We start from the raw sequence: 24,560 nt of genomic DNA, 5'->3' as shown, positions 1-24,560 counted from the left end.
CATATTATTTAGAATTTTTGAATGATACAATGAGTTTGTTTTTAGGGAGAATCCCAAAAAAATATCTTTGAATTTTAAAATTATAAATCAGTCTTATTTAATACATTCTAATGATAATAGATAACATTTGAAAAACAAATAACAATATATTATTGTAGCTATTCTTGACTTGAGATTTTAAAATTTTAGAGGTTTTTTTTTTTGGATTTTTCCTTGTTTTTAATGAGAACATTATTTATGAAAAAATTTATAACTTTTTAAAAATAATTAAAATGCAAAAAATATTTCTAGTTATTCTGAAAATCTACTCTAGGTAACTCTTGAAAATGATCAAATATATGAAAAAGAATGTTTATAAAAATAACTAAATATTAATTTAAATAAAATCCAAAAACCAATGAATATAAATTTTTTTTATAATTGCAACTAAATACTCTTCCGGTTCTTAATATAGGATCAAATTGTTGAGTTGGTTTTGGTTTTAAATATAAGAATCATTTTTCATATTTATCAATTTTCTCTAAATTACCCTTATAGATAATCCTTCAACCATAATCAAGTAGAAGAGGAAGATGAGGTATTAAGAAAGATGATTATGGTATTTTAAGAAAAATGTGTCATATTTCTTATAATTAACTAACTTACTTAACTTTTTTAATATAATTAAATTAATTAAATGAATTTTATATTAAGGACGGAGGGGTAGAAGATGATTTCTTTTATGAAATCCATACACAAAATTACTTTTTCATTAAATTAAACCTGGAATAAACAGTTCCTGTAAAAAGTAACACATCCAACGGCTGGGATCGCCGCACTTCAGCGCACTTCATCATTCCTGTCCCTCGGACGATCGAAACGCGAAAATAACTACCGGAATGGCCGGATTATGTCCAAAACACGATTAACAGATACAGAATCGCGGGGATCACAGTCCAGAAGTCCAAATCCAGACGCATGCTCGGAGGAAATGCGCAAACACTGAGGCTGAGCTCTTGGAAACGGCAGCGTTTCTCTTTTTATTCCTCGCGCTTGAGCTGTGGTTTTAGTCTGTTAGATCCAGCCCTTCACCGGCGATCTCACCTGACCTCCCCCATTTCTCCACGATTCACTCTCCCTGTAATAGCATCTCCCGTTTGAAACGACTTGGTAGTGCATAATTGATTAACACTCGGTTTCGTAGCTCAGCTTCCCCACACCTTGGCTGCGGAATTACCAGGTACTGTGAGTTGTGATGTCTCTGTTCTTCAATGTGCCTCCTAATTGATATTCTTACTGGGCTATAATTGATTTACAATTTTATAACTTCAGCATGCATGCGAGAAGACAATATAATAGTGCGCTGATTATTAGTTTTTTTCTTGAAACTGAGCGCTGTTTTCCGTAATATCAGAGACAATGGTTGATTATGTAGCTCATAATTTTTTTGTGATGAAAAACTCGAGTCAGTTTTAGGGGTTATTACTACATATGTCTGCGGAACAATTCAAAGTTACAAATTATCAAAAACTGCAATACTGGGGATGATTTAATGTTCAGTTTTGGTGTTAAAGGTTGACGAAGAAAAATGGTGTTCAAGGGATTTTTTAATTGAGACAAAAATTGTATTTGCATATCAAAACTCGCTTTTTGCCGGATCAAGTAGTAGTAGAGTAAGAGTGTTAGTTGGCTTCTAATCAGTAGCCACTGATAACTCAAAATCTGCAGTTATGAGGTAGCTTCATGACATGTTATTCATGAAGATAGTTGGCTGCATTAGTTTTCCTGGTTGCTATGCGGTTTCTTCCATATTCTTTAAATATTCAACAGCCGAATATGCTGGGATTATGAATTTGTAAAGGTAGGTTCATGGTTGTCCAAGTGCAGGTTAGGTAGGAAAGCTGTGGAAACTAGGAGGCAGTGGCAACAAGTAAAGGTGATATTGGTGGAATTATGGAAAGTCGTGAAGGAGATCCTTCTAAACCTGAGGAGCAGTTCTCAGACAGGAATCAGCACAATTATGGAAGCTATGGAAATCTTGTTTTACAAAATGGCTTATCTCATGACAACCATTTTCAAGTTGATCCTGATGATCAGCTTCTACAATTGGCTTTTGAACTTAGATTTCAGAATGATTTTTTGAAGTCTCAGTTTGAGGGCTTTAACAGTCTCAACAGTGTACATAGTGACTCTAGTGTGGGGGAAAAAGTCAGTGGCCCAGAAGAAGTTAAATCTGATGTCATTGAAGAACTGCAGGGAAGGATACAAGCATTAAATAAAGAACTTACAGATGAAAAGCATACGAGAGGTGCAGCTGAAGAGGCTCTAAAGCATCTTCAATTGGCATACTCAGATGCGGATGCAAAAGCTCAAGAACTGTCTGAAAAGCTTGCTGAAGGTCTGATACTCGAGTAAAATTTGACTTTCATTAAATATAATTCTACTATTTATATGGCTACATGTTTGGCAGTGTGTAAATGAACTGAGTTGTTTGTGAAATTTTGGATTTAGCTCATCAAAATTTTGATTGTGCTTGGTTCATTTATTAAATAAATAAGCTCAATTAACATATTAAGCATGCTTAGTTTAATGAGCAGAGTTAGAAAATTTAATCCTCAACACAGTAAGTTTAAATCAGCTTGGTAAGTAATACTGTAATTTTGTAACTGTATTTGTTTACGATTTTATTAAGGATTATTGATAAACTTGCAAAATGATGCATCACTAGAACATTGGAATACATTTTATTATATAAATGAACAAACTTGACTTTCCCTCCCTGAAGTTTTGTATTTTAGAATCAAATAGATATGGAAAAAGATGCTTTGTGGTTGCTGCTGTCATATAGGAAAAATGAAAATACCTCTCTAGAGTGATTTAGCTCTATTAGTTTTAACTAAAGAAGGCCTTGTGCATTTTCACAAAGTTACTGTTCATGACTTGTGAATATATTCCTACATCTTCTATAAATATATTGATGATTGTATAAATGCATCATACACCTTCGTTTTCTAGCTGAAAAGAAGCTGGATCAAGAAATAAAAGAGCGGGAAGAAAAGTATACTGAACTTGATACAAAGTTTAACAGGCTTCACAAACGAGCAAAGCAGCGGATTCAGGAGGTTCAGAAGGTGAATCCTTGCTATTTTTCTTTTCTGATTTCTGAATTTGTTATTTTGTGTTTTTCCTTACCATTTTTTTACTGAATTTTTATATCGAAAATGTAGTGCCTTCAAACAATGATCCCTTCCAATCATAATTCCCGTGCTATTCTCTTAAAATTCATCTTTAAATAAGCATATTTTTGCTAGCTTGGTGCATCAACAGAAGAATTTTCTTGAAAATTTGTTTCATATTAATGTAGAATCTGAGTCCAAATTGTTGGTCGGGAAACATTGTACTTAGGAAAAAGATGATCTTGAGGTCCAATTGCGTGAGGTGAATGAAAAGGCTGAGCAAGCATCATCCCAGCAATCATCATTGCAGCAAGAGATAGAGCGCACAAGGCAGCAAGCAAATGAGGCATTGAAGGCCATGGATGGGGACAGACAGCAACTAAGAAGTGCAAATAACAAGTATGACCACTATGTTGCTCTTCGTTTTGCTGATTGATGAGGATATGAACTTTTTAGATTCTCATTAATCTCTAGGTGTGCAGTGGTAGAAACTGCGTTCCCATGCACTTTACACTTGGGATGACTTTGTGCAGTATGACACTTTATCTTAGGCAATACCTTATTGCAGTTATTTGCATTGCAGGGATCAGATTACAACAACTTCCCATCCTTTATCCCCTTTCTTGTTCCTGCATGTATTGATGCTTTCATGACCAGATTAACCTTTTGTTTTAATTCTGAAATGGGAGAATTCGTTCTCTCCATATTTCTCTCTTGTTATTTTATTTATTTTTATATTTATTTTGACATCTCAAGGTGGGAGGTGTTGAGTGGAGGTTCCAGAAAGTAAAATTAGTAGTATATACCTTATAATATTATAAATGTAAAAATCTGTGTCATCCAGACTTCGTGATACCATTGAGGATTTGAGGCGTTCATTGCAACCAAAGGAGAGTGCCCTTGAAGCATTGCAACAGTCACTTGCAGAAAAGGAACAGGTATGAAAATCCTATTTATACTTAACTGGTTAAAACCTTTATTTGATTTAGGTCTCCATTTTTGTGCGAACCAAATTTCTACCCCCTTCTTTACAGTGTTCTGGTGGACTGAGGGTTAGTGTAATCAGCTAGGAAAGATTGATTGCATAGCTATGGATGTGTAGCATAAGCTAACCTTTCAACAAAACAATTAATACAGGATATCCATTCATATATAGTTCAAGGTCTACTGGTCCCGTGTAAAGCATATTCAATCTTACACTGCTGGATAATCATTAGTGAATGAGTATTACATGGAATCAACAGTTGAATTTCAAGCGTGCACAGTGCACATATTTTTCTTCCATCTTTCTACTTTTAACATCAAACGTACTACTCTATATTAATGAACATTAATTATTTGATTAAATATAAAATGATGATATATTTTATGAAATTTGGGGTGGAAAGTCAACAAGAAAGTTTTTTACTTGTTTATACTTCCTTGATTTTGATGAGAATTACATTCTTAGTTATTGGTTGGAGTAAGTGTATGTATGCAGATTTTAGAAAACTGATGCGCTCACTTTTGTTTTATCTAGTTCAAGAGATATATGACTAATTCTGTGCTCGTCCTTTTCCCAATCCTGATTGTCTCATTTGAACCTGATGATGATATTACATCTTCTGACAAAGTTACAACTGCTTAATGATCTTATTGCTTTGCTTTGATCTTTTTGGTTAGGAAATTTCACCAAAAACTATATTGGGAGCTTTCCCAACTTCTGTATTAATGGATTTTTAGTGACTTTGTTGCCTTTTCACCTATCCAAAGGTTCAAACAATTTGCACCCCTTATTCAATTTTTTTTGCCAAATGTTGTGATATTGTAATTTCTTTTCCATATCATACTTTATCTCTGCACTGAATACAAAGGTTCAAACAATTTGCACAACTTATTGAATTGTTGTGATATCAGTTTGGAATTATATCTATTAATATGAATACAATTCTGTTCTCTGGATGTGTAAAAATAAAAAACAAATGAGAATTCAGATGATAGAAGATATGAGAGGTTTGCTTCAGGCAGCTGATGAAAAGAAGCAAGCTGCACTGGCTGAGCTTTCAGCTAAACATCAGAAGGTACATGTGCATTAGGTTTCTCAATTCTTGTTCCTATGTTCCTTCATGGTTGAATTTCTATGTCATATTGTGCGCTGTCATTTCACATTTTGTTTGTGCTTTTGCTTCAATTTGGTGTTGGTTTTCATCAGAGTACGGAGAGTTTGGAAGCTCAACTTAATGATGCTATATCTGATAGAAATAAAGCAGCTGAAACTATTTCCTCACTGCAGGTGAGTTTTTTGATTTTGAGGTTTTTAATCCTTTCGACACAGTTTACGGGAAAAAAACATACTACAGAATGGAAAATTATGTCTATGGTGCATGGTTTCTGATAAAGCTGAAGATTTGCATACTTGTACTACTGAAGTTGCACTGCATTTTCTCTTTCCTCATACTTAGCTCCTTTAGGAAGATTCTATTCTTGTCTAGAGGTGCCAATGGCTCGGTATCCAGCCTATTTTTGGTGGATTTGGGCTTGGAGATTGATGGTTGATTAGAATTTGGCTTGGTTCAGGTTTAATTTCCAAATTTAGGCCTTGAATTAAACTGATGTAGAGAATCCTGTTTTTCTTGCGCATTCCCCCATGATGCTGAGCAATTTTTCTTTTTTAAATTTTCTTCTTGAGGCATCTTTTTGTGTTGTTGTTGAATATGTGGAAATTCTAAGTTGCCTCCTCTGCATTTCGTGGTGCACCTCCTGCAAACGTATAGGATTTTTAGTGTTGTTATTTTTCATCTGATCATAATGATACTTCTCTGTTGACCCAAGAATAAGCAGGTGTTGGTATAAAAATAAGGGATTCCAGCTTTGTCACCCCTTTTTTGCACGAACCAGGAACCATTTCATGATTAGGGTTCATCAAATTGTTGGGCTCAATCGTCATGTTACTAAGCTTTTCCAGAAATCTTCGCACATTCATATAGGGTGTGCACCATCGCTTTGATAGAAATGGGCTTCCGTTGGAATTGGAAAGTCTGTGTGCCAAACATGGGAATTAAATGGTTCTTTCTCCATTTCCTTAGCCGCAGTTTGGTCATACCAGTGCCATGGGTTTCTAAGGGAATTTGGTACATGTTGTGTTTGTGTAAAATATGTTTTGCCTTAATTTTACATTCAACTGATATTTTCTCAGTTTCTGGATATTTTAATTTGAGACTATATTGGTAACAGCTGATTGAATTATCTTATCGTCCAGTAAGCACCTGAATAAACTATAATTCTTTTAATTTAAATGGGAAAAAAGTTAAAGTGTTTTCTATTTTGGTTACCTTTTACCAGTTATTTTATACTACCTTCAATCCTTAATATAAGAGCTAAATAACTAATTTGTAGAGATTAAAGAAATTAGTTAAATTGGTTATTTATAAAAAATGCCCTTTTTTGATCTTGTACATTAGGACTATCCCTTGGTGGAACCCCTTACAATCAATAGGGATATTTTAGAAAAATTATTATAAATTTGAGAGACAAAGTGGATAGATGTCTTGTATTTAGGACCAAATCCAATCTCCAACAAGCTTTTATATTATGGATCAAAGGTGCTATATTTTATTATGTACTCTTGTATATGGTAACAACTTCCAATTGATGACCTAGACTATTCTTAATCCAACCCCAGATGCTAGTTGCAGAGAAAGAATCTAAGATTGCTGAGATGGAGGCAGCATCAACTGGGGAAGCTGCACGATTCAGAGCAGCTGTTGAAAGTGTGAAGGGGGAGCTCTCTCACTTGAAACAGGAGCATGTATGGTCTAGCTTTCAGAATGTGTAATACTGTTTCACTATATTTTTTTAGCATCCTTCTGGGTCCTCTCAGGTGGCAAGAGTATTGTTTGTTCTATTTGGTATTCCTTCGATATTTCAACTTATTCTGCCTGCTCATTATAATGTCTTAGGCCAATAAACTTTCTCCTGTGGTTTCATGTTTTGGTGGGCCATGTCATTGACTAGAGAGATAATAATGTTCATACAAAATAATACATTCTTCTCTTCTCTCATATGCCTTTACTTGTTGCTTGTGTTTTGCAATCCATTAAGAATATGCTTGTGCAATCAAGGATGGAACTATCCATTATGCTCAGCATTGTCTGCCCGAAGTTAGATCAAGTTGATTTGGCCTGCCCTATGGCTTCTTTAAGTTGGTTTTCCTTTGTGGTATATAAGTAAATTAAAAATGGAAATATATAAATGTCTGGTTGTACTGTCACTGCGCCTGCTTCATTTTGTTGGATAAATGGTTACCTAACTTTCATGGCATGTATCTTCAGGAGAAAGAAAAGGAAAGTTGGGCAACTGCAGCTCAGGCACTTAAGGCAAAACTGGAAATTGCGGAGAGCAACTGCATACATGCTGAAATTGAAGTAGCAAAAATGAGAAGTACAAATAAATCCTTCTATGAGCTTTCTTAGTTATCTTTAGGAAAGATATTTATGCTTTTGTGATGGCCAGGCCAGCTTGAATCGGAAGTATCTGCACAAACCAGGATTCTCAATATGAGAGATGCAGAATTGTTGTCTGCCAAGGAAGAGGTTATATTTTATCTTCCCTCATGAACTTTTTGGTGGAAAATTAAACTTAGAAAAAAATCTGAATTGTTGTATGACTTGCGATTTGTACCAAGAGTGCTAAGCATTTTTTTAATGTACATCTATAGGGTTGGGTGGAAATAAGGCAGTTGTTAGATACTTCAGTTTTTTTTTTTCAAAAAAAAAAATTTATACTGCTTTGATTGAAAGCAGTTGATGGATACGTGGCTTGAACTCCATTGATGTTCTTGCGTGTTCCTTCCCATGAACGTGGCTGCTCCATAATTCATTGTTGTGTGCCTTTGCTGATGTTCTGATATGGCTTCAGTTATCTAATTCCTTTCTCATTTTACAAATTTAGATCAGCCGCCTTGAGAATGAATTTTCTTCCTACAAAGTCCGTGCTCACTCACTTCTTCAGAAGAAGGATGCAGAACTGGCAGCAGCCAAAGACTCTGAGCAACTCAAAGCTCTTGAGGAAGCTTTAAAAGTAAATTCTTGTGGCATTCTTTATGAAGGAAAAAATGGCTTCACTAATGAAAATATAGTTTAAGTTGTTTAATAATCAAAATCTCAATTTCCCACAGGAGGCTGAAAATGAAGTATTATCAATAACAGAAGAAAGGGACAGAGCTCTTCAAGATCTTCACGATGCAACAAAAATTCATGAGAAAGAACTCACAGAAAGGTTTCATTGTTACTGACTAATTATAATGGACTTGTTTACGTGATATAAAAAAGAATGTGGATGGGCATAAAATAAGAAGATTGATAGATATATAGATGACAGAGAATGGGGGCAGTTGTGGTTACATTATTCACAACTTACTGACCAATTTACTTTCCTATAACATAATCACCTTCTCATACTCCCTCCCCCAAAGGACCCCTTCTCTCAAGGGTCAAGTACAGGGAAATTAGAATACATTCTTCAAAAATAATAGAAATGGATCCGACTAGCATTTTCACCAACTTCCCTTTGTATGAAACAAAATGTAATATTCAATAGAATCCACTTGCTCAGAACTGTTGTATATCAAGAGCCTTGTAACAAAAGCATTTGTACAAATTTCCTTCTTTTGTAACTTCCCTTTGAACCCTTTGCAATCTCCTTGAATTGTTAAGTTATTTCCATCAGTTTCTGTCACCTTCACCTTCTCTAACTTGTCCATTCGCCATCTGAAATTTCTTGACCATTGGAGAGTCTAGACAAATATGGAGACATTTATTTTTTTCAAGCCTATCCTTGTTCCTTACTTGGTCTTCCTACTAATCACTGCTTACTATGCCTCCTTGGTGAATTTCTCTTCATTTTCTGGTTTTTCTTGATGGTTGTATGCCCAATCCTCCCAAGAACCCCTTCTTGGTACATTCTTGGACCTTTGCAATTCTCATTGTATCTAGCAAGTTGTGGGCCTTGTACTATGGTCGGTTTCCTTCTTTAATCTTCCTAGGCAGCAACTAATCAGCTGGGTCTTATTGACATTCACCTCGCTGGAAAGCTTGTTGAAGGCTTATTGATGTTCACTAACACTTTCTTGTTGTTTTAGCTCCATCATCTTCTCAATAGGATCTTTAATCATTTTGTGATTGCTGAAACCCCACCAAAAACATCTCCTTGACAAGAACTCCTTTTTCACACTTTAGGGGTAACAGCTATATTACTCACAACTAACTTTCCTACAACGTTATTGATTACTGTATCATAATACATTTCTATGACTATTACCCAGATGATGAGCATCTTAGTTGGAAGCAAAAGATGATAACTGAAGCAGTAGTAGCCCTTGCTTTATTTGATTGTTTGTGTTATGGTCAGGGGGAGTCGACATTTAAATATGACACGGCAGTCAGGGGGAGTCAACATTTAAATATGACACGGCAGTCAGTATTTCTTTTCGAAGTGCAGAGCAGTCATGACCTCTTTTATATGTTTCAGAGACGCAGCACTTGAAAATTTCAAGGAGCAAATGAAGAGTTTAGAAATGAAATTTGATTCTGTTAATGCTCAGCACCTAAAAGAGAAAGAAGCATGGGGACTCAGCCTTCAAAATGTTGAAGAAACATGGCGAAGTAATGACTTTTGCTTGGTCAAACTGTCACGTCTGGCTTGGATTTTTTCTTCCATTAATTTTTTGAGATGACTCTAGAAGGTTAAGTTGATTTAAATTTTTCAGTTAAATACGAGGCCATGAAGGGTGAAACTGAAGGATTTTCGGCACATGATATACAACTACGAAAGGAACTCGAAGAGCTGAAACAAAAGTACAAAAAATTGAAGGTAATTTGCAATTTGTTGACTCTTCTTGGACATTGTCTCCCCCGGTTTGCTGTTTGTTTCTTCTTTTCTTGTGCTTATTGGATCTATAATTTGCAGGAAGAGCATGATTCTTTTCGTGATCTTGCTGATAGAATGATTCAGGAGAAAGACAATGAAATATCTAGACTTTTAGATGACAACAATAATTTTCATCAGTCCCAGAAATCAAGCTCATCTGTATCTTCTCTTTATTTGCCTTTTAGCATATCACAGTTGGTCTAATACTGTTACTTCCTGATCTTACCTTTTTGTTTTAATTTTGCTAATGATCTCAGGTGGATCAGCATGATTATTATAGCTCAGGTATTAATTTATTTATGGGATGACACCCTTTGTTGATATGAAGATTTTCCTTGATCTTACTGCAAAATGTTATCGCAACTTTGGGGTTATTACTGACAGTTCATTTCTCTTCAGCCTTGCATAATGGGGATTTGCTGAACCTAAGCCCCTCATCTGCAGAACAGCAAATTCTGGTATGGCATTCTTCCCCATTTTCAACCTAATTCTATTTACTGCATTATATAGTGCGGTTGTTTCTTTCGACTACATGGGAGCATGGAGGCTTCTTGCAAACTATCCAAACCCTGCAGTGCAGCGGTGTTTGAGATATCATATATTTTAAAAGTTGTGTATATAGGTATGGTCTGTCTTGAGAGAGAAGGTGCGGCAACTATAGTAGTTGCCTAAATGTTGAAACCCTTATACCTTCTGTGAGAAGAGCAGGATAAGTGGGATAGAGCAGTGGCTCCTCTTTTTTTTGGGTGCTTGTTGGGGGGTGATTAAAGGAGTGGAAGGGAGTTATTGGCAAAAAGTGAGATTGCTCTTTTTCTAGCATGCGTTTGAGATCTTGGACGAAACAACTTCTAATTTGTTGACCTTGTATGTACACATTTGTTTTATAAAAATATTATCAAATTCTCTTTTAGCTATTGGTAGATTTTTTGAGGACCCATTCTTGCTCTCTTTTCCTTTTCTTGTTGGTTTTTTTTTTTTTTTGTTGATAAATTTCATAATTTCAGCTTCTGGCTAGACAACAAGCCCAAAGAGAGGAAGAGCTGGCACGATCACAGCGGCATATCTTGGCTCTTCAAGTATGTCTGGTCTCAAATAGGATATTCATCTTTGCTGTTTCTTTTAAATTAGTCACGAATATTGCCTTTATTTACAGGAAGAAATTGAAGAACTTGAACGTGAAAATCGTCTCCATAGCCAACAGGTATGAGTGTGTTTACATTTCTGAAGATATATGGCAGTACAAGGCCACTAGTCATTCATTAATTATAGGTTTAGTTTCCTATGATCCTTTGATCATGTTCCTTGAAAGCCAAAGTTTATAATGGGATTTTAGATGTGTATGGGTTTTCCTGGGAAAAAAATACAATGGATTTAAATATTAAGAACAAACCAGGGGGCCAATTACTCTGCTAATGGCAGTGTCGAGATTTGAAGCCTGTAATTCTTTGTTTGGCCTCTACCTTACTTGAAGAACTTCAGATTTTGGGTTCATGGTTTTTGACAAACATTCCCATCCTTCAAACTAATGATGCGTGTGAAGGTGAACAGTTTTTCATTGTTCTGTATGATGAGGAAATGAACTGGCCAGTCCTAGCAGCTAATTATTATCGTTAAATGAGTTTTATAGTATTCCTTATTATTCGTGGTATCCATGCAGCTGTATTGCGTTGTACCTGTATGACTGTATAATACTTTTTATTGGTATTCCATAATACGCCACTCTTGCTATTATAATTCCATTAATATCGCCACTCTTGCTATTATAGCTTTTTTTCTTTTTCTTGCAAATTACCCATATCGTGACCCTAGGAAGCAATGTTAAAGGCAGAGCTACGTAACACGGAAAGATCAAAAAAGAGGGAAGGAGTAGATATGACCTATTTGAAAAATGTCATTTTAAAGCTTCTTGAGACAGGTAGGTGCATTAAAGAAAGTGAGCTCTTTTTGTTGGTCTTTTTTAAACTTTTCAAATGAGTTTTGAGCATAATATTATTCATGTGATTAACTGGCTTGGACAGGTGAAGTGGAGGCGCTACTGCCAGTCATTGCAATGCTGCTTCAGTTTAGTCCAGAAGAGGTAATGTCGTCATCTTATGCTTTACTTCCCTTCCCTTCTGCATGGAATTGTGTGGCAAGCGTAGGAGATACGGAAATCTGAAAATTATTAATTAAAACTAGACAAGCATGATATTTGTGCGGAATGACCCACTAACCACAAGTTTGGTCTTCGAGGATCACTTCAAAAGTTTAAGGTGTAATTGTAAGGTTCGTGATGACTTTATTATGATCTCTGACTCGCCCTCTCCCAAGAAAAGCTGAGCTCTTCCATGGAAAACCCTTTGAGCTTTGAGTGTGGATGAAATAGGGGTCCAGTGTGCGATGCTTGCAGTGTTAATTTTTAATAAAGAAAATGACGAGTAGCAAAGATCAAACTCTTAACCACTTAGTTATACGGATTCTAATAACTTGTCAAGGATCAGCGGACCACTACAACTTAAAAGCCAGCTGTTGCTTTTAAGTTGTCGACGGAAGGTCGAAGTGAATTAATTAAGGTATTGATTCATGATTTGAATTATGAGTCACGCTCAACTAGTCCATTACTAAGTTGGCCGACTGGAATAGATGAGAGGAGGGATGAACAAGCGCAGAGCTAAAAGATGCGCTCTACGTGATGCGCTATACTTTGTGCATGTGATTCCTATTAACTCCAAGAGATGCTTTGTAGCCTCACAATGAGACATTACACTGGAACTAGGAAGTAATGTCAGACTTGAAAAACTCTTTGTCTCTTGGCCAAAAATAAGAATAGAAAAATTCTATTTGTCTCTCTTAAGATTAGAAGTTGAAGTATTTGTGCAACATTAAATTAAATGGTCCTTAATTTCTGAAAATATTCTGCATCACGCGTGGAAAGAAATTGTTCTTGGAATAGCCTAGTATGATCCCCTTTTTGCTCAGAAAAGCTCACCTTGCAGTCATGATATAAGATGCCAGAAATGATAAATCTTTAAAGGTTCAAAATCTATTCATTTATTTTATTGTGCGATATTAATACTTGATAAACTAGGAAAGTTATACAGTTTATGTTAAGCCAAAAGTTATGCTATATTGATGTGTGATTCAAATGCAAGTGCAGATGCAGAAGTGTCAACAAGCATATCGCAGCTCAACAGAAGTTCCACCAAGTCCAGGAAGTGATTCTTCGGGATCTGGCCTATCTCTTTTCTCAAGATTCTCATTTTCATAGGGCATAAGTGGGAATGCGAGGGAGTGCTTTGTTGTTGCCCTAAGAATGTCTGCCTCTGCCATGCAGCTGGAGCAGTATTAGTTTGCGTTACTCGCGGTTTCAGAGAAAGCAGGTTTGACTCTGTAAATCGTTATTTTTAAGTACAACCGTCAATTTTTTTGTAAAGATGCTCAAAAATTGGAAGCTGTGAACGAAAAACATCGAAGATAACATAATATACTATATACTACACATATCACAACAATGAAGAGGAAGCACTCGCGGGGAGGTTCATTCCGGCGAGGCGGTGACTGCCGAGGGAGCAAACTTTTAGAATTTAATTCTCGCCGTTGAGTCGAAAAGACTAACGGGCAAGTTTTTGATATTTTTTTGTATTTGTCATCGATCGAGGGCTCTCAGTGTAACGTGTACCCATGCAAATATAAGGAATTGAGTTCATGATTTTCTTGTTTTTAATGGTGGCCGTGAAATTTTTTTCTCCTCAATTGAAATAAATGATGGTCGCTGCATGGTAATTGGCCGCGGCTTGTATGTTATGCTGCCTCTGGTTATTGCTGGATGCCGTTTTGATCATTTTAGGTTTTAGGACAAAGGGCAATTGAGAACCTTGTAATGTAAAATTAAAACCTATTTATTATTCAATTTTTCACTTCAATGTTTTTAGCACCTCACTTGTTCATTTTCTTCCGACACATTTAAGGTGAAGTCAGTAAATAGAAGAATTCTGAACTCCATTGAGATATGAGATCCGGATGTGGGGCATGATTTTTTTTTTTCTCTGTTAAAAATATTTCACCCCTAACCTAGCCCTATCATAGGGAGAGACGTGCATTATATCTATTATAGGAGCTAAGAAGTTTGAGTTGAATCCGCTGCTGAACAGTCCATGCACCAGGAAGACGCGTACATACCCATTTTAGAGTTTAATTTCATGATTACACCTATTAGACTATTAAAGGGTGTGAATCGCTTTGGGGGGGGGGGGGTTGCAATTCTTTTTTTCACTCTTATTTTCATTGCTAAGGTCATCCATGTATTTTTACCCGTGTAGACATAAAAATTTATACATATTTCATATAAAGGTTTATTAACTAATTTGTAGAATTAAACAAATATGTAATTTAATCATTTGTAATTAATATATAGAGAATTTATTATTTCTTAAAAATAATTCTATCATTTAATGATTGACATTTGATAAACAGTGATGAAAATATCTAAATAAACAGAGGTATTAAGAAAAAAATTAATATAAGAAAATTGATGGGAGGGAATTTTTTTTTGAATAAAAGGACAAAAGGCATTATATATAAAAATAAAGTTTATAAAGGTTAAAATGAACTAAAAGGGAATGTTATTTATAAGCACTAAACTTTTCATACTATTACTTCCCTTCTTTTTTCCCATGGAAGCGTGGAAGACATTGCTAGTTATAAAATTATATTGAATCATACTATTTATAAATTTATTTATGAATTATAAAGCGTACGGTTTAATAATTCACTTTAAGATTTTATATAATGCAGCATTCTTTTATTCACTTTGGATTTCATGCATTGCAGGATAAGTTATTTTTCATAAGCCAGAATCCGAGTCTAGGATTAAAAATATAAAACGTCCGCAACCATCCGTATACATAAAATTAGATATTATAATTCAAATTTCAGATATTAAACAATAAACAAGCTTTTTTTTTCCTCTCAGAAAAATGATGTGAAGCTACCATCTGCAATAGCATAGACCCTATCCTCAAAACAGATATTTAATAAACCAATTATTTTCCTCTTTGGATAAACAAGAAAACCATCTCTAAGATAACAATACATTAATACCATCCACAATATTACTACGAAGTCTACTAAGCTTAGGATACAAAAAAAAGGGAAACAGAAAGGAAAAGATAAAAAAACGCATGCCGATCATCGGCAACGACTGGATCCGAGACCCGCCGAAATCTTAGGTACTTCGCTTGAATGTTCAATATAACAAGCAACCCCGACCGCTCGGATCCAACAAAGAATATCACGAAGCTCCCAGAGTGCTGACCTGATAGCAACTCATGTGCACGTAAAGAGCGATCCACGCAACCCCCCCCCCCCCTTTTTTTGGGGGGCGGGGGTATTGTGTTGGTCCTTCCGGTCTACGAGCATCTAGCAATCATCCCTGTAATGACGATGCATACACCCTCCCAGACAGAAAATTGGAAGAGTCAAGTAGTCATTATTATTGAGGAATTTTCAATCAAGTATAGGGCAATTAAAAAGGTTACGTTGCCGATCCTCAAACTTCTCTTATTCAAGTAACGCGGTTTCACCGTTAACAGCAGAAGAGCAATCTTAAACCTTTATTCATTCGGCCCCTCGGATAAGGGTGTTTTCCGACCTAACTTGGCACGTCTGCCTCTAAAGAGGGGGATTTTTGTCTTTCATCCTCATTTACTTTATTAACTCCGTCTATGTTGTATAGCCGGTCTCAAGCCTGGATAAATCAAGCCTGGATAAAGGAGGAGGGTTGTGTTAGGCCCTCGACAGCCAACGTAAAAACCCGTCGAATCTCATGAACATGGATCCTCGTTTACTTTATTGAGCTGAATACATTTGATCTTACATCCGCCAAACATACCTTTGGTAGAGGATATATAGCCAGCTAATGACCCAACCACACCTACCACGATTTCCTCGACGCCAAAATTCAAATCATCCCAGAAAATGGGGAAAAGACAATAAACCTACTAATGAAGATGACACTAAAGAGGTAAAAGAAGACATCAGCCAAAGAGTCTGACAAAACATACTGAGAAGAAATGGCAGCCTATGCATGCCTCGCCTGGAAATCCTTCATGAAAGCCACCAACTTCTCAACCCCAGCCAAAGGCATGGCATTGTATATAGAAGCCCTCATACCACCCACCGACCTGTGCCCCTTAAGCTGAACCATCTTCTCCTTGGCTGCCTCCTTAATAAAATCTGCCTCTAATTCTGATTTCTCCAGCGTAAATGGAACATTCATCAACGACCTCACAGACTTCTCAACCGGGCATCTGTAGAATCCATTGCTAGCATCAATGGCATTGTACAGAATTTCAGCTTTCTTCTTGTTCTTCTTCTCAACCTCCTTCAGACCCCCTTGATCCAACAGGTCCTCAAAGACCAACCCACACATGTAAATGCAAAAACAAGGAGGGGTATTGTACAACGAGTTGTTCTCAGCTTGTATCTTGAAATCAAGCATCACAGGAGTCACATCCTGAGCATTCCCTATCAGATCTTTCCTGATTATCACAATAGTCACACCGGATGGCCCTACATTCTTCTGTGCTCCAGCATAGATCACACCAAATTTGGACACATCCACTGGCTTTGAACAGAAATTAGAAGACATATCTGCAACCAAAATACCATTTGGATTCTTCGGGGTGGGGTAATCCTTGAACTCCACCCCATGAATTGTCTCATTCGCACATATATGCAAATACCTTGCCTGCTGGTTCTGCTCCAACCCATCAAAAGATGGAATCTTCGTGTACTTCTCAGGTTTGCCAGACCAAATCACATTGGGTTTGCAGTACTTCTGGGCCTCCTTGAAAGCCTTGTCGCCCCACGACCCAGTGACCACATAATCCACCGCATCGTCCTGCTTACAGAGGTTCAATGGCACCGCGGCAAACTGGGTAGTGGCGCCGCCTTGCAAGAACAAAACGGCGTATTCCGATGGAATCTCCAATAGGGCACGCAGATCTGCTTCGGCCTTCTGGATTATGGACAGAAACTCCTTACCTCTGTGGCTCATCTCCATCACGCTCATGCCGCATCCGCGCCAGTTGTAGAGCTCCGATTGAGCTCTCAGGAGCACGTTCTCCGGCAGCGTCGCAGGTCCGGCGGCGAAGTTGAAAACCGATCTTGGGATTGGGTCTGACCCGGGAAACGATCCTGGATTTGGGTGGCAGTTGGGGATGCGCATTTGATCGAAACAGGTCTAATCGGGGTATTCTTGATGGTGCGTATGAAGGTAACAGGAAAAACGTTGTTTTGCGTGATGTGGTTCCTGAGGAGGCAATTAGGGTTTTGGAGAAAATTAGTGTGAGGCGAAGTTGCCACTGACATGGTGCTCAAAATTTCCGGGAGAGGAGAAATGGTAAGAACAAAGAAAGCTGACGAAAGGCTTTTGCGCTTTTTGTTTGCTTTGGGAAAGATCCCAATGAAAGGAAGAAAGAGTATTATTGGCCCAAAGAAAGAGACGTGGGAGTTGGATTTTTTTTTGGAACTGGGGTTTTCTTTTTCTTTTTTTTTTCGGCCTTAAGAACTGGGGGTCGTTGAATACTTGAATTGCTTGCCTCCTAACGTCACACTCGAATCGGCGAATCCACGAATCACAGCAATTTCCCGAGAAAAACATGGGGTGGCTGATGCTGCCCCTGCCCCTCAGATCAGATCACACATGAATATTCTTCTTAATCCAAATTTTACAGGAGTAAGTTTGCCCTTTGGATTTAAGTTTATTTTCCCTAAATTTGTTCCTAAAATAAAAGATTCATGCTATGTTATATGTCATCAAAACTGGTTTGGGTGCTCATCTTAAATGAGAAGATGAGTAATTAGCGTTAATCTCTTTTAAACTATTCAGATCTGATCTAAATTAAATATTTTTAAATTTAAAAAAGTGATTGTCCTTTCTCCCTCTCCTATCCCTCACACAAACAAAACTAGATGTGGCGCTCACATGTAGAAAAGAAGAGCCAGGAAGCAGTTTGGGTATAGCCAAGTAAAGTATTTAGTAATCCCCAGCAGAGTTCACCAAAAAAAAATCTCCCGCAGATCCAGGGCTATAAACTCCTAAGGCATAAGTTTCATCAATAGACTTCAATTTGGTCTTTTGGACCAAAAAAAAAAAAAAAAAGACTTCAATTTGGTCAGCATAACGCATGCTTTGAACTTTAACCTTCAATGATTAGGAAAAGAAAAGAAAAGATAAGAAAAGCATAGCGCATGGGGCCCCTGGGGAGGAAGGACTTAAAACAAAACTTGAAATTTGGGCAATGGAAAAGACAAGTTCCTTACCTCTTCAATGAATTAAATTGTTCTATACCATCATTTCCATTATTTTGTTCAATGAGGGAACAAAAGAGATATAGTTTACGCTGCGAAAAAATAACATATGAGAAACAGAGAAGGGGAACTTAAGGAAGTTAAGACACCAGATATCTCTAGAGATAGAGATAAATTTCCCATTCCCCTCTGCAACCAAAGTTGCTGTTATGTGATTTTTGGTTACCCAATCAGCCCCCCAACTATGAATGAAAGTCATGTATTGTCGTTAGTAACTATAGATGGCCCTGCTAAAATTGGTTCTCCAGGAGAAAACTTGCCGGTTCACATTTTGCGGTGTAGCTGAACTTCGATGAGCAGTACTTCCTATGTACCCCTGTAAGCTTCCCTGTCCCTGCCTTCTGGTGGAAATCAACCATCATCCTTGCGCAATCTCTGCAGCAATGTGATGGAGAAGAATAAGATAACCAGATCAGGCTACATGAGTCTCGAATTGAATTGAATTGAATATACGAGTAAAATGTATTACAGCAACTGATCTTCCGAGAAGTTGGTATGCCATTCACATGTCTTACTCCACTGTTTGAAGCCATAAGTAGTACATTGAGCTGCATAGACTGCAGCGGCAGCTAGCATCGATGGTGGAAACTTCAACATCTCATATTCCACGAGAGAAAGCTCTATCAAGAAGAAAGCTGCTAGCTCAAGCTGTTTCATGGAGAGAAAATTTCACTATATAAGTTACCATCTATACAATGCGAGTTATTACAAATTACAATAAAGGATAGTTAAGAATAGGTAAGATTAATTAAGTGAGAATTGAAGTGTTCATTACTAGATTCTTCCATGGATTTTTTCACGTGAATATTATTCACAAATTCCGCATCACACTAATGACTCCTTAAAAGTTCATGCCCATAGGAAATCGCACGAGATGTATCAGGAAACAATACAGTAGGCAGAAAATTGAGTACTGACTTTCTTATCTGCTTCAGCTGCCTTCAGGAACCTCCTCATAAAAACATATGGTGTTGGCACCGACACGTTAAACTGCAATGTGTTCAGAATCAACTTTTCCTGTAGTGTTTAGCAACAAAGTGTAAGATTAACCGTGAAGTTGAGTGATTCTTCCACAGATGTGAAAACTAAAAGTGTCATTACCATTTCTAGAACTTCCTTCCTTGTGTAAGCTTTGTCTGATATAAGGATCAGATCCCCTACTACAGGCACAGAAACTTCCTCATACTTGCATGCCAAAAGCATCGCAACCAAGCCAACCAGCTGAAGTTTCTTTCTTATCACGTTCTGCTTTGCCAAAAACCTATCTATGATATTAACGGTAAGGAACAAAGTCTCAGGCATGAGGTCAAATTTATCGTGAACCTGAAACAATCAAAACGGATTTATCGTCATAAAATAACAAAAACATGACCAATGTCAGCTATTATGCACGTTAAATCATGCCAACTATTACCATTATAGGTATAGTGGTAGTATATACCTCAATAAGCCAGTCAATCAGTATAGCCCTCATCCTTTCATTAATGTCATCTTGCTGTGCCATATAATTAGGTGTGACACAGCTAATATTCTGCATGTAACTACTATTTGTTAGTTATCAGCGGTAGTTACGATTTCAGATTAACTAACACTATAATCAGTTTAAAATTATAAGAAATCAGCACTGAATTCCACTTTAATTGATGAAATTTTATGCTAGTTCAAGACAACGAATCAAACTCTACATGCCCCTCTGACGATCCAAATTAGTTCAAGAAGAATTGATTCTAAAAGCTGACACATGGTCAAGCTCTGTGCATGTATTAATGCTTGCGAGTTGTGACAGTAAAAATAGCGTGAAAAAGCAATAATAGATGGAAAAATCCGAAGAGAAGTCTCAGATCTCCATGATTTCATAATTAGCCTTAGTGCATTTTCAAGCATTAAAACGTGTCTGCATGATCAACTAGACGGCAAGTTAAAATTAATTGACATGCTAAGGAATATCAACAATGTCGAAACTTAGGCTGCATAGAAAATCAACCTGCTATCCATAGATATCGAACTAATGACGCATAGTGCTATCAATTGCAATATAGGGTTAGGAGATGGATACGCATTGCACTTAAAACTTGGTTTGAAAGACAAATAGCATTTGCTTATACCTCCATTTTTCTATAGTAGTCATGAAGTTCTTCAACATAATCTACCACAGCAAGGGGATTTTTGGCGTCACCAGAATCGATGTCCCCAATAGGCTCTTCAATTATGTCTTCCATCTCAACTTCTTCCTAACAAATTAAAAAACGAAATTATGACATTACCATTATCATCATTAATAAATTAAAATTCGAATCCAGTGGTGAATAGAAATACATACCATCTGATCCACTTTATCATGTGTTGATTCTGTTTGCTCTAACGACATAGGCACTGGCTGATCTGATGGCGACTTGTGTTCCTCGTCTATGAAGATGATATCTCCAAATTCATTCCCGTTTGAAATTAACGTATGTGGCTTCTTATTTTCCTATTCATTTAAAATGAGCCGAAAAACTTAGTTCCAAATACAGATTGGTCATCGATTTTATGTACAGAGAGAAGTAGAGGGTACCTCAGCGTGAGACTGTTGCGTGCTAGCAATTTGAGCCGCAAATCTCCTGAAATATAAGCAAATCAGGATAAATCGATCAGATTCAAATTTAAATGTAACATTGTTTAATCATTCCTCCTCCGTGCGCCTATGAAGAAATTAAGGACGTTATAGCTAAGAGAGCATAACGTTTTCGTTCCCCTTTTTTTTAACTTCCCCAGAAATCAAATAATTATCTGGAGCCAAACGATCAGGTAAACTGAAATTTTCCTGACGAAGTTCGAAGAATCAACAAGCCAAATTTCAAAATCTCTCCCTGCTTTTTTTGCCATCTACCACACAAGAAAAAGAAAGCTGAGAATTTCTTGAACGCCCATATCCTAACCTGGTGATCGGTCGATGCACTGGATCCGCCTGCTTCTTTTCGGAAATTTCATGTTTACTGAATGCACAAATGAAAAAGACCACACAGTTAAACTTTAAGGGGGGGGGGGGGGAAGATCCAAGAAATCAAAAGCCAAGGGCCGATAGTTAATCTTAGAATTAAAAAAATTAGATGAAAAATTACTCAGGCAAGCCCCTCTTGTTAACGACGCAAGGATACGCTCGACCCTCCACAAGACTCTGATTTATCACGCTTAAAGCTCTTCTGTTGTTCCCAAACTTCCTGGTTCCCATTTCTGATTAAAAAATGAAAAAGGAGTTAGAGCAAACGTCAAATCTTAAAGCTTTTAGCCTTTCAGCATCAAAATGCACTTAATCCCAAAAGGGTTTACCTTGGAAATTTGTGGGTTTGATTAGGTTAGGGTTGTTGTGATCGGGAATGACCATTGTGGAATTTGGCTGATAAACTGAACAATCACCCCCAAATCGACCCTAGAACAACTTGAACATCTAAAGCCCCCACCTCCCCAGACAGTCACTTCTCTCACTGCTCTGAGGACTGAAACGGTGGGTATTTGTCTGCGAAGCCTACCAAAAAAACCCTCTTTTATTTCAAATTCAACGGCTAGTGATTGGTGACCGTTGGATCATGAGGCTTCCAAAAACACCTTTTGCGCTTGTCTTAACAACGGTAATATGGTTGGCAGGGTCATGTGAAGGCACAAGTCCAGCGTAGCAGTATGGGATTTCAAACTGAGTTTTTTTTCCCTAAAAAAAATTAACAATAATCCAAATTCACTGATTGGTCCGTTCATGGTAAGTCAAAGGCGCTCCATTGCGTTTTCCCACACTTTATTCCTTTTTTGTTTTGTTTTTTGTTTGAAAGCGAGGGTTGGGACAGACAGAAAAAAGAGAAAGAGAGGATAAAAATGCACCAATTGATGATGAGGTTAATAGCAGAAAATGCTTATCATTAAAATGGGAGGGTTAATAAATGCTTATTTCACGGGTAACAAATCCAAAAGCCATTACCTTTTTAGATTCTTTTTTTTTTTGGTAAATACCTTTTTAGATTCTGCTGTTCTCATAAATTAGGAAACTCTCTTTGCATATTTGGTCATTAAAGTAATTATCTCACTAGCATATTTGGCTCATCAAATTTTAAATTATTTCCAAGTTTTGAATTAAATTGGACGAAATGTATATTTAAGTGCAGAAAATCAAATGTTTGTAAATGTTGTTCTTTCCTTTTCTTTTTTTCTTTTTTTTTAACAGTAATGACCCATATCATTGAACATAGAAAGCTATATATATGCTGTACATATGGATTGAATTTCCCAAATCTTCCTAATTTATAAATTTGTTTTCTTTTTTGTGTTAAAAAATGTCCTTTCTTAGTTATCTGTCTGCCATTTTAAAATTTCTTAATTGTTAATAAATTTAAAGCTTGATTTCTTTTTCTTTTTCCATTTCCAACACAAATGTTTTCTTGGTCGTCCCTTTTTTTTTTGGGTTACAGTTTTCTTGGTCATCTTAATCCAGGGCAAAAAAACTAACAAAATACAATTAAATATTATAATTTCTGGCATATGCATGTTTATGTATACCATTAAGGGAATAATTTCGATTGCTGTTTCTTTGCATGTTGAAGAAAACTGATCTGAAACTGCAGGATTGTCCAAACAATAACAATCATAATCTGGTCATAATCAATATCAATAACATCATCATCATCAATATGATGAATAAAAACTTTCAGCAATACTTGTTTACTTTTCTTTTCATTTTTTGCAAACACCAAAAACACTTGTTTAGGTACAATTAAAACAGCAAGAAAATGAATACTTTTTTGTCTACGTGAGATGATAGAATTTTTACCCTTCCAGAATGTAAATGCAATTATGTTTTTATCTATGTATATAATTATCTGATATTCGATAATATTATATTAAATTTAAACAAATTATTTAACTTTACTAGCAATCCATCATATTTATTGCTTGAGGTAATCTCATATGCTTAGCAGTTTCATCTAATAAGTGAGGCGTGAGAGTTTTATATGTGAACCTTTTGAGAATGTGATACAGTGCAATTTTAGCACAAAAAAGTCCGAGAATGTTTGGTTCAATTTTGAATCCCTTTGGTGCAAAAATTAAAAGGACCAAAATAATTTCATCCAAAATTTTGTTTTCCACCTTGCTTATTAATGAATAACCTGAAACTCAGATCATCAGGAAACAACTACCCCATAACCTGGATCAACCGTGCATAACCAAGTCATGTGACAATAGCAACCCGCAACCAAAATGACCATAAATGGCAACGGCCACAATTTTAGCTTCACAAATTTGGGCTTCAAACTCATCAAAGGGTTGAAAACCTGAAACTGAAGGAGGACATACGTGGCTTGCAAACTCAAATGATAGTATGGGTACGTGTTACCAACGCAGGCTTAATTTGAGAGAGTACGGTTTCAAAAGACTGACTTGTTATCAACGAGAGCTTATTATATTGAACTTATAAATTACATACACCATACTTATGAGGCTTCTCAAAATATGACTCATGACAGCATGACAAAAAATGGCCATGGTTTGCTCAGCAAATCTAATCTCCGCGCTCCAAAAATCCATGAATGCCACCAAACTTAACCTTGAAAAACGATGGTCTTGTGAGGAGCTAGCTAGAGTGAAATGTGCAAGAGTTACATATGAGTAATTAATGTCCACCATTAAGAAAACACATTAACCTTTTGGTTTAACAAAAATAAATCAGCACCTTTTCCATATGAGAAAGTTTAAAGGAAAATCCCCAAACAAAAATACCTCTAAAATTTCAAAATCTCATATAAAAAATGACTACAAAAATGTGTTGTCGCTTACGTTCCAAATGTTGTTAATTGTTATTAAAATATAGTAAACAAGGCATATTTGAAATTTTAAAATTTAAAAGTATTTTTTAGAAATTCTCCCAAGTTTAAATAAACATTAAGATGCATAAAATAGTTAAGATGAAATCAATGAATAACCACGATCCACGTGGAAAGGAAGGGGAGAAAACTTCAAATGTACAAACGAGCCCCGGACAAGTGGGAGGATGCTTTAGTTAGTTTGGTACAGGAATAAATCGGGAGGGTATGGTCCTGGGGGGAAAACAAGGAAAAAAGACAAAGAAAGAAGAGTAGCTAGAGAACCTATGATGGTTGGTGGATGAATTAATGGATTGATGAG

At 36.5% G+C, this 24,560-nt stretch overlaps 3 protein-coding genes across 3 annotated transcripts; 1 reads left to right on the top strand and 2 right to left on the bottom strand.

Annotated features, from left to right (window-relative positions):
* The first annotated feature begins 1,611 nt into the window (after window positions 1-1,611).
* Window positions 1,612-13,950, top strand: LOC114750823 (protein GRIP). Its single transcript, XM_028939443.1, has 22 exons — window positions 1,612-1,714; window positions 1,867-2,377; window positions 2,995-3,110; window positions 3,385-3,554; window positions 4,000-4,093; window positions 5,129-5,215; window positions 5,347-5,427; window positions 6,817-6,942; window positions 7,466-7,574; window positions 7,647-7,726; window positions 8,085-8,213; window positions 8,311-8,411; window positions 9,663-9,796; window positions 9,901-10,004; window positions 10,101-10,220; window positions 10,319-10,346; window positions 10,461-10,519; window positions 11,066-11,137; window positions 11,215-11,262; window positions 11,871-11,976; window positions 12,080-12,138; window positions 13,198-13,950. The coding sequence occupies exons 2-22, from the start codon at window positions 1,933-1,935 to the stop codon at window positions 13,306-13,308; spliced, it is 2,379 nt and encodes a 792-aa protein (XP_028795276.1). The 5' UTR covers window positions 1,612-1,714; window positions 1,867-1,932; the 3' UTR covers window positions 13,309-13,950.
* Window positions 13,951-15,887: 1,937 nt separating this feature from the next.
* Window positions 15,888-17,670, bottom strand: LOC114750799 (phosphoserine aminotransferase 2, chloroplastic-like). Its single transcript, XM_028939403.1, is given in 2 exon segments — window positions 15,888-17,201; window positions 17,204-17,670. Coding segments are annotated over 2 exon segments (1,290 nt in total). The 5' UTR covers window positions 17,412-17,670; the 3' UTR covers window positions 15,888-16,119.
* A 691-nt stretch (window positions 17,671-18,361) lies between these two features.
* LOC114750800 (G2/mitotic-specific cyclin-2) lies at window positions 18,362-21,838 on the bottom strand. The gene is made up of 11 exons (XM_028939404.1): window positions 21,723-21,838; window positions 21,515-21,626; window positions 21,332-21,388; window positions 20,968-21,013; window positions 20,734-20,883; window positions 20,519-20,644; window positions 19,855-19,944; window positions 19,515-19,736; window positions 19,332-19,430; window positions 18,883-19,061; window positions 18,362-18,788 (listed from the first exon to the last, which is right to left on the bottom strand). The coding sequence occupies exons 1-11, from the start codon at window positions 21,775-21,777 to the stop codon at window positions 18,644-18,646; spliced, it is 1,281 nt and encodes a 426-aa protein (XP_028795237.1). The 5' UTR covers window positions 21,778-21,838; the 3' UTR covers window positions 18,362-18,643.
* Between the last annotated feature and the right edge of the window lie 2,722 nt (window positions 21,839-24,560).

The sequence above is a fragment of the Neltuma alba genome, unplaced genomic scaffold, assembly GCF_004799145.2.
Source record: "Neltuma alba isolate B1F8T4 unplaced genomic scaffold, ASM479914v2 tig00006653_pilon, whole genome shotgun sequence".
Lineage (NCBI taxonomy): Eukaryota > Viridiplantae > Streptophyta > Magnoliopsida > Fabales > Fabaceae > Neltuma > Neltuma alba.
This window is presented reverse-complemented; position numbering and strand designations above follow the sequence as displayed.

What these genes read in the sequence shown, in the direction of transcription:
- LOC114750823 (XM_028939443.1), top strand. Translation starts at nt 1,933, where the DNA reads ATGGAAAGTCGTGAAGGAGATCCTTCTAAACCTGAGGAGCAGTTCTCA. An exon ending in CTCTTGAGGAAGCTTTAAAA is followed by an intron (nt 8,214 to 8,310) that starts GTAAATTCTTGT and finishes AATTTCCCACAG; the next exon opens with GAGGCTGAAAATGAAGTATT. An exon ending in ATCGTCTCCATAGCCAACAG is followed by an intron (nt 11,263 to 11,870) that starts GTATGAGTGTGT and finishes TCGTGACCCTAG; the next exon opens with GAAGCAATGTTAAAGGCAGA.
- LOC114750800 (XM_028939404.1), bottom strand. Translation starts at nt 21,777, where the DNA reads ATGGTCATTCCCGATCACAACAACCCTAACCTAATCAAACCCACAAAT. An exon ending in CAAACCCACAAATTTCCAAG is followed by an intron (nt 21,627 to 21,722) that starts GTAAACCCTTTT and finishes TTTTTTAATCAG; the next exon opens with AAATGGGAACCAGGAAGTTT. An exon ending in CAGCTGAAGCAGATAAGAAA is followed by an intron (nt 19,062 to 19,331) that starts GTCAGTACTCAA and finishes TCCATGAAACAG; the next exon opens with CTTGAGCTAGCAGCTTTCTT.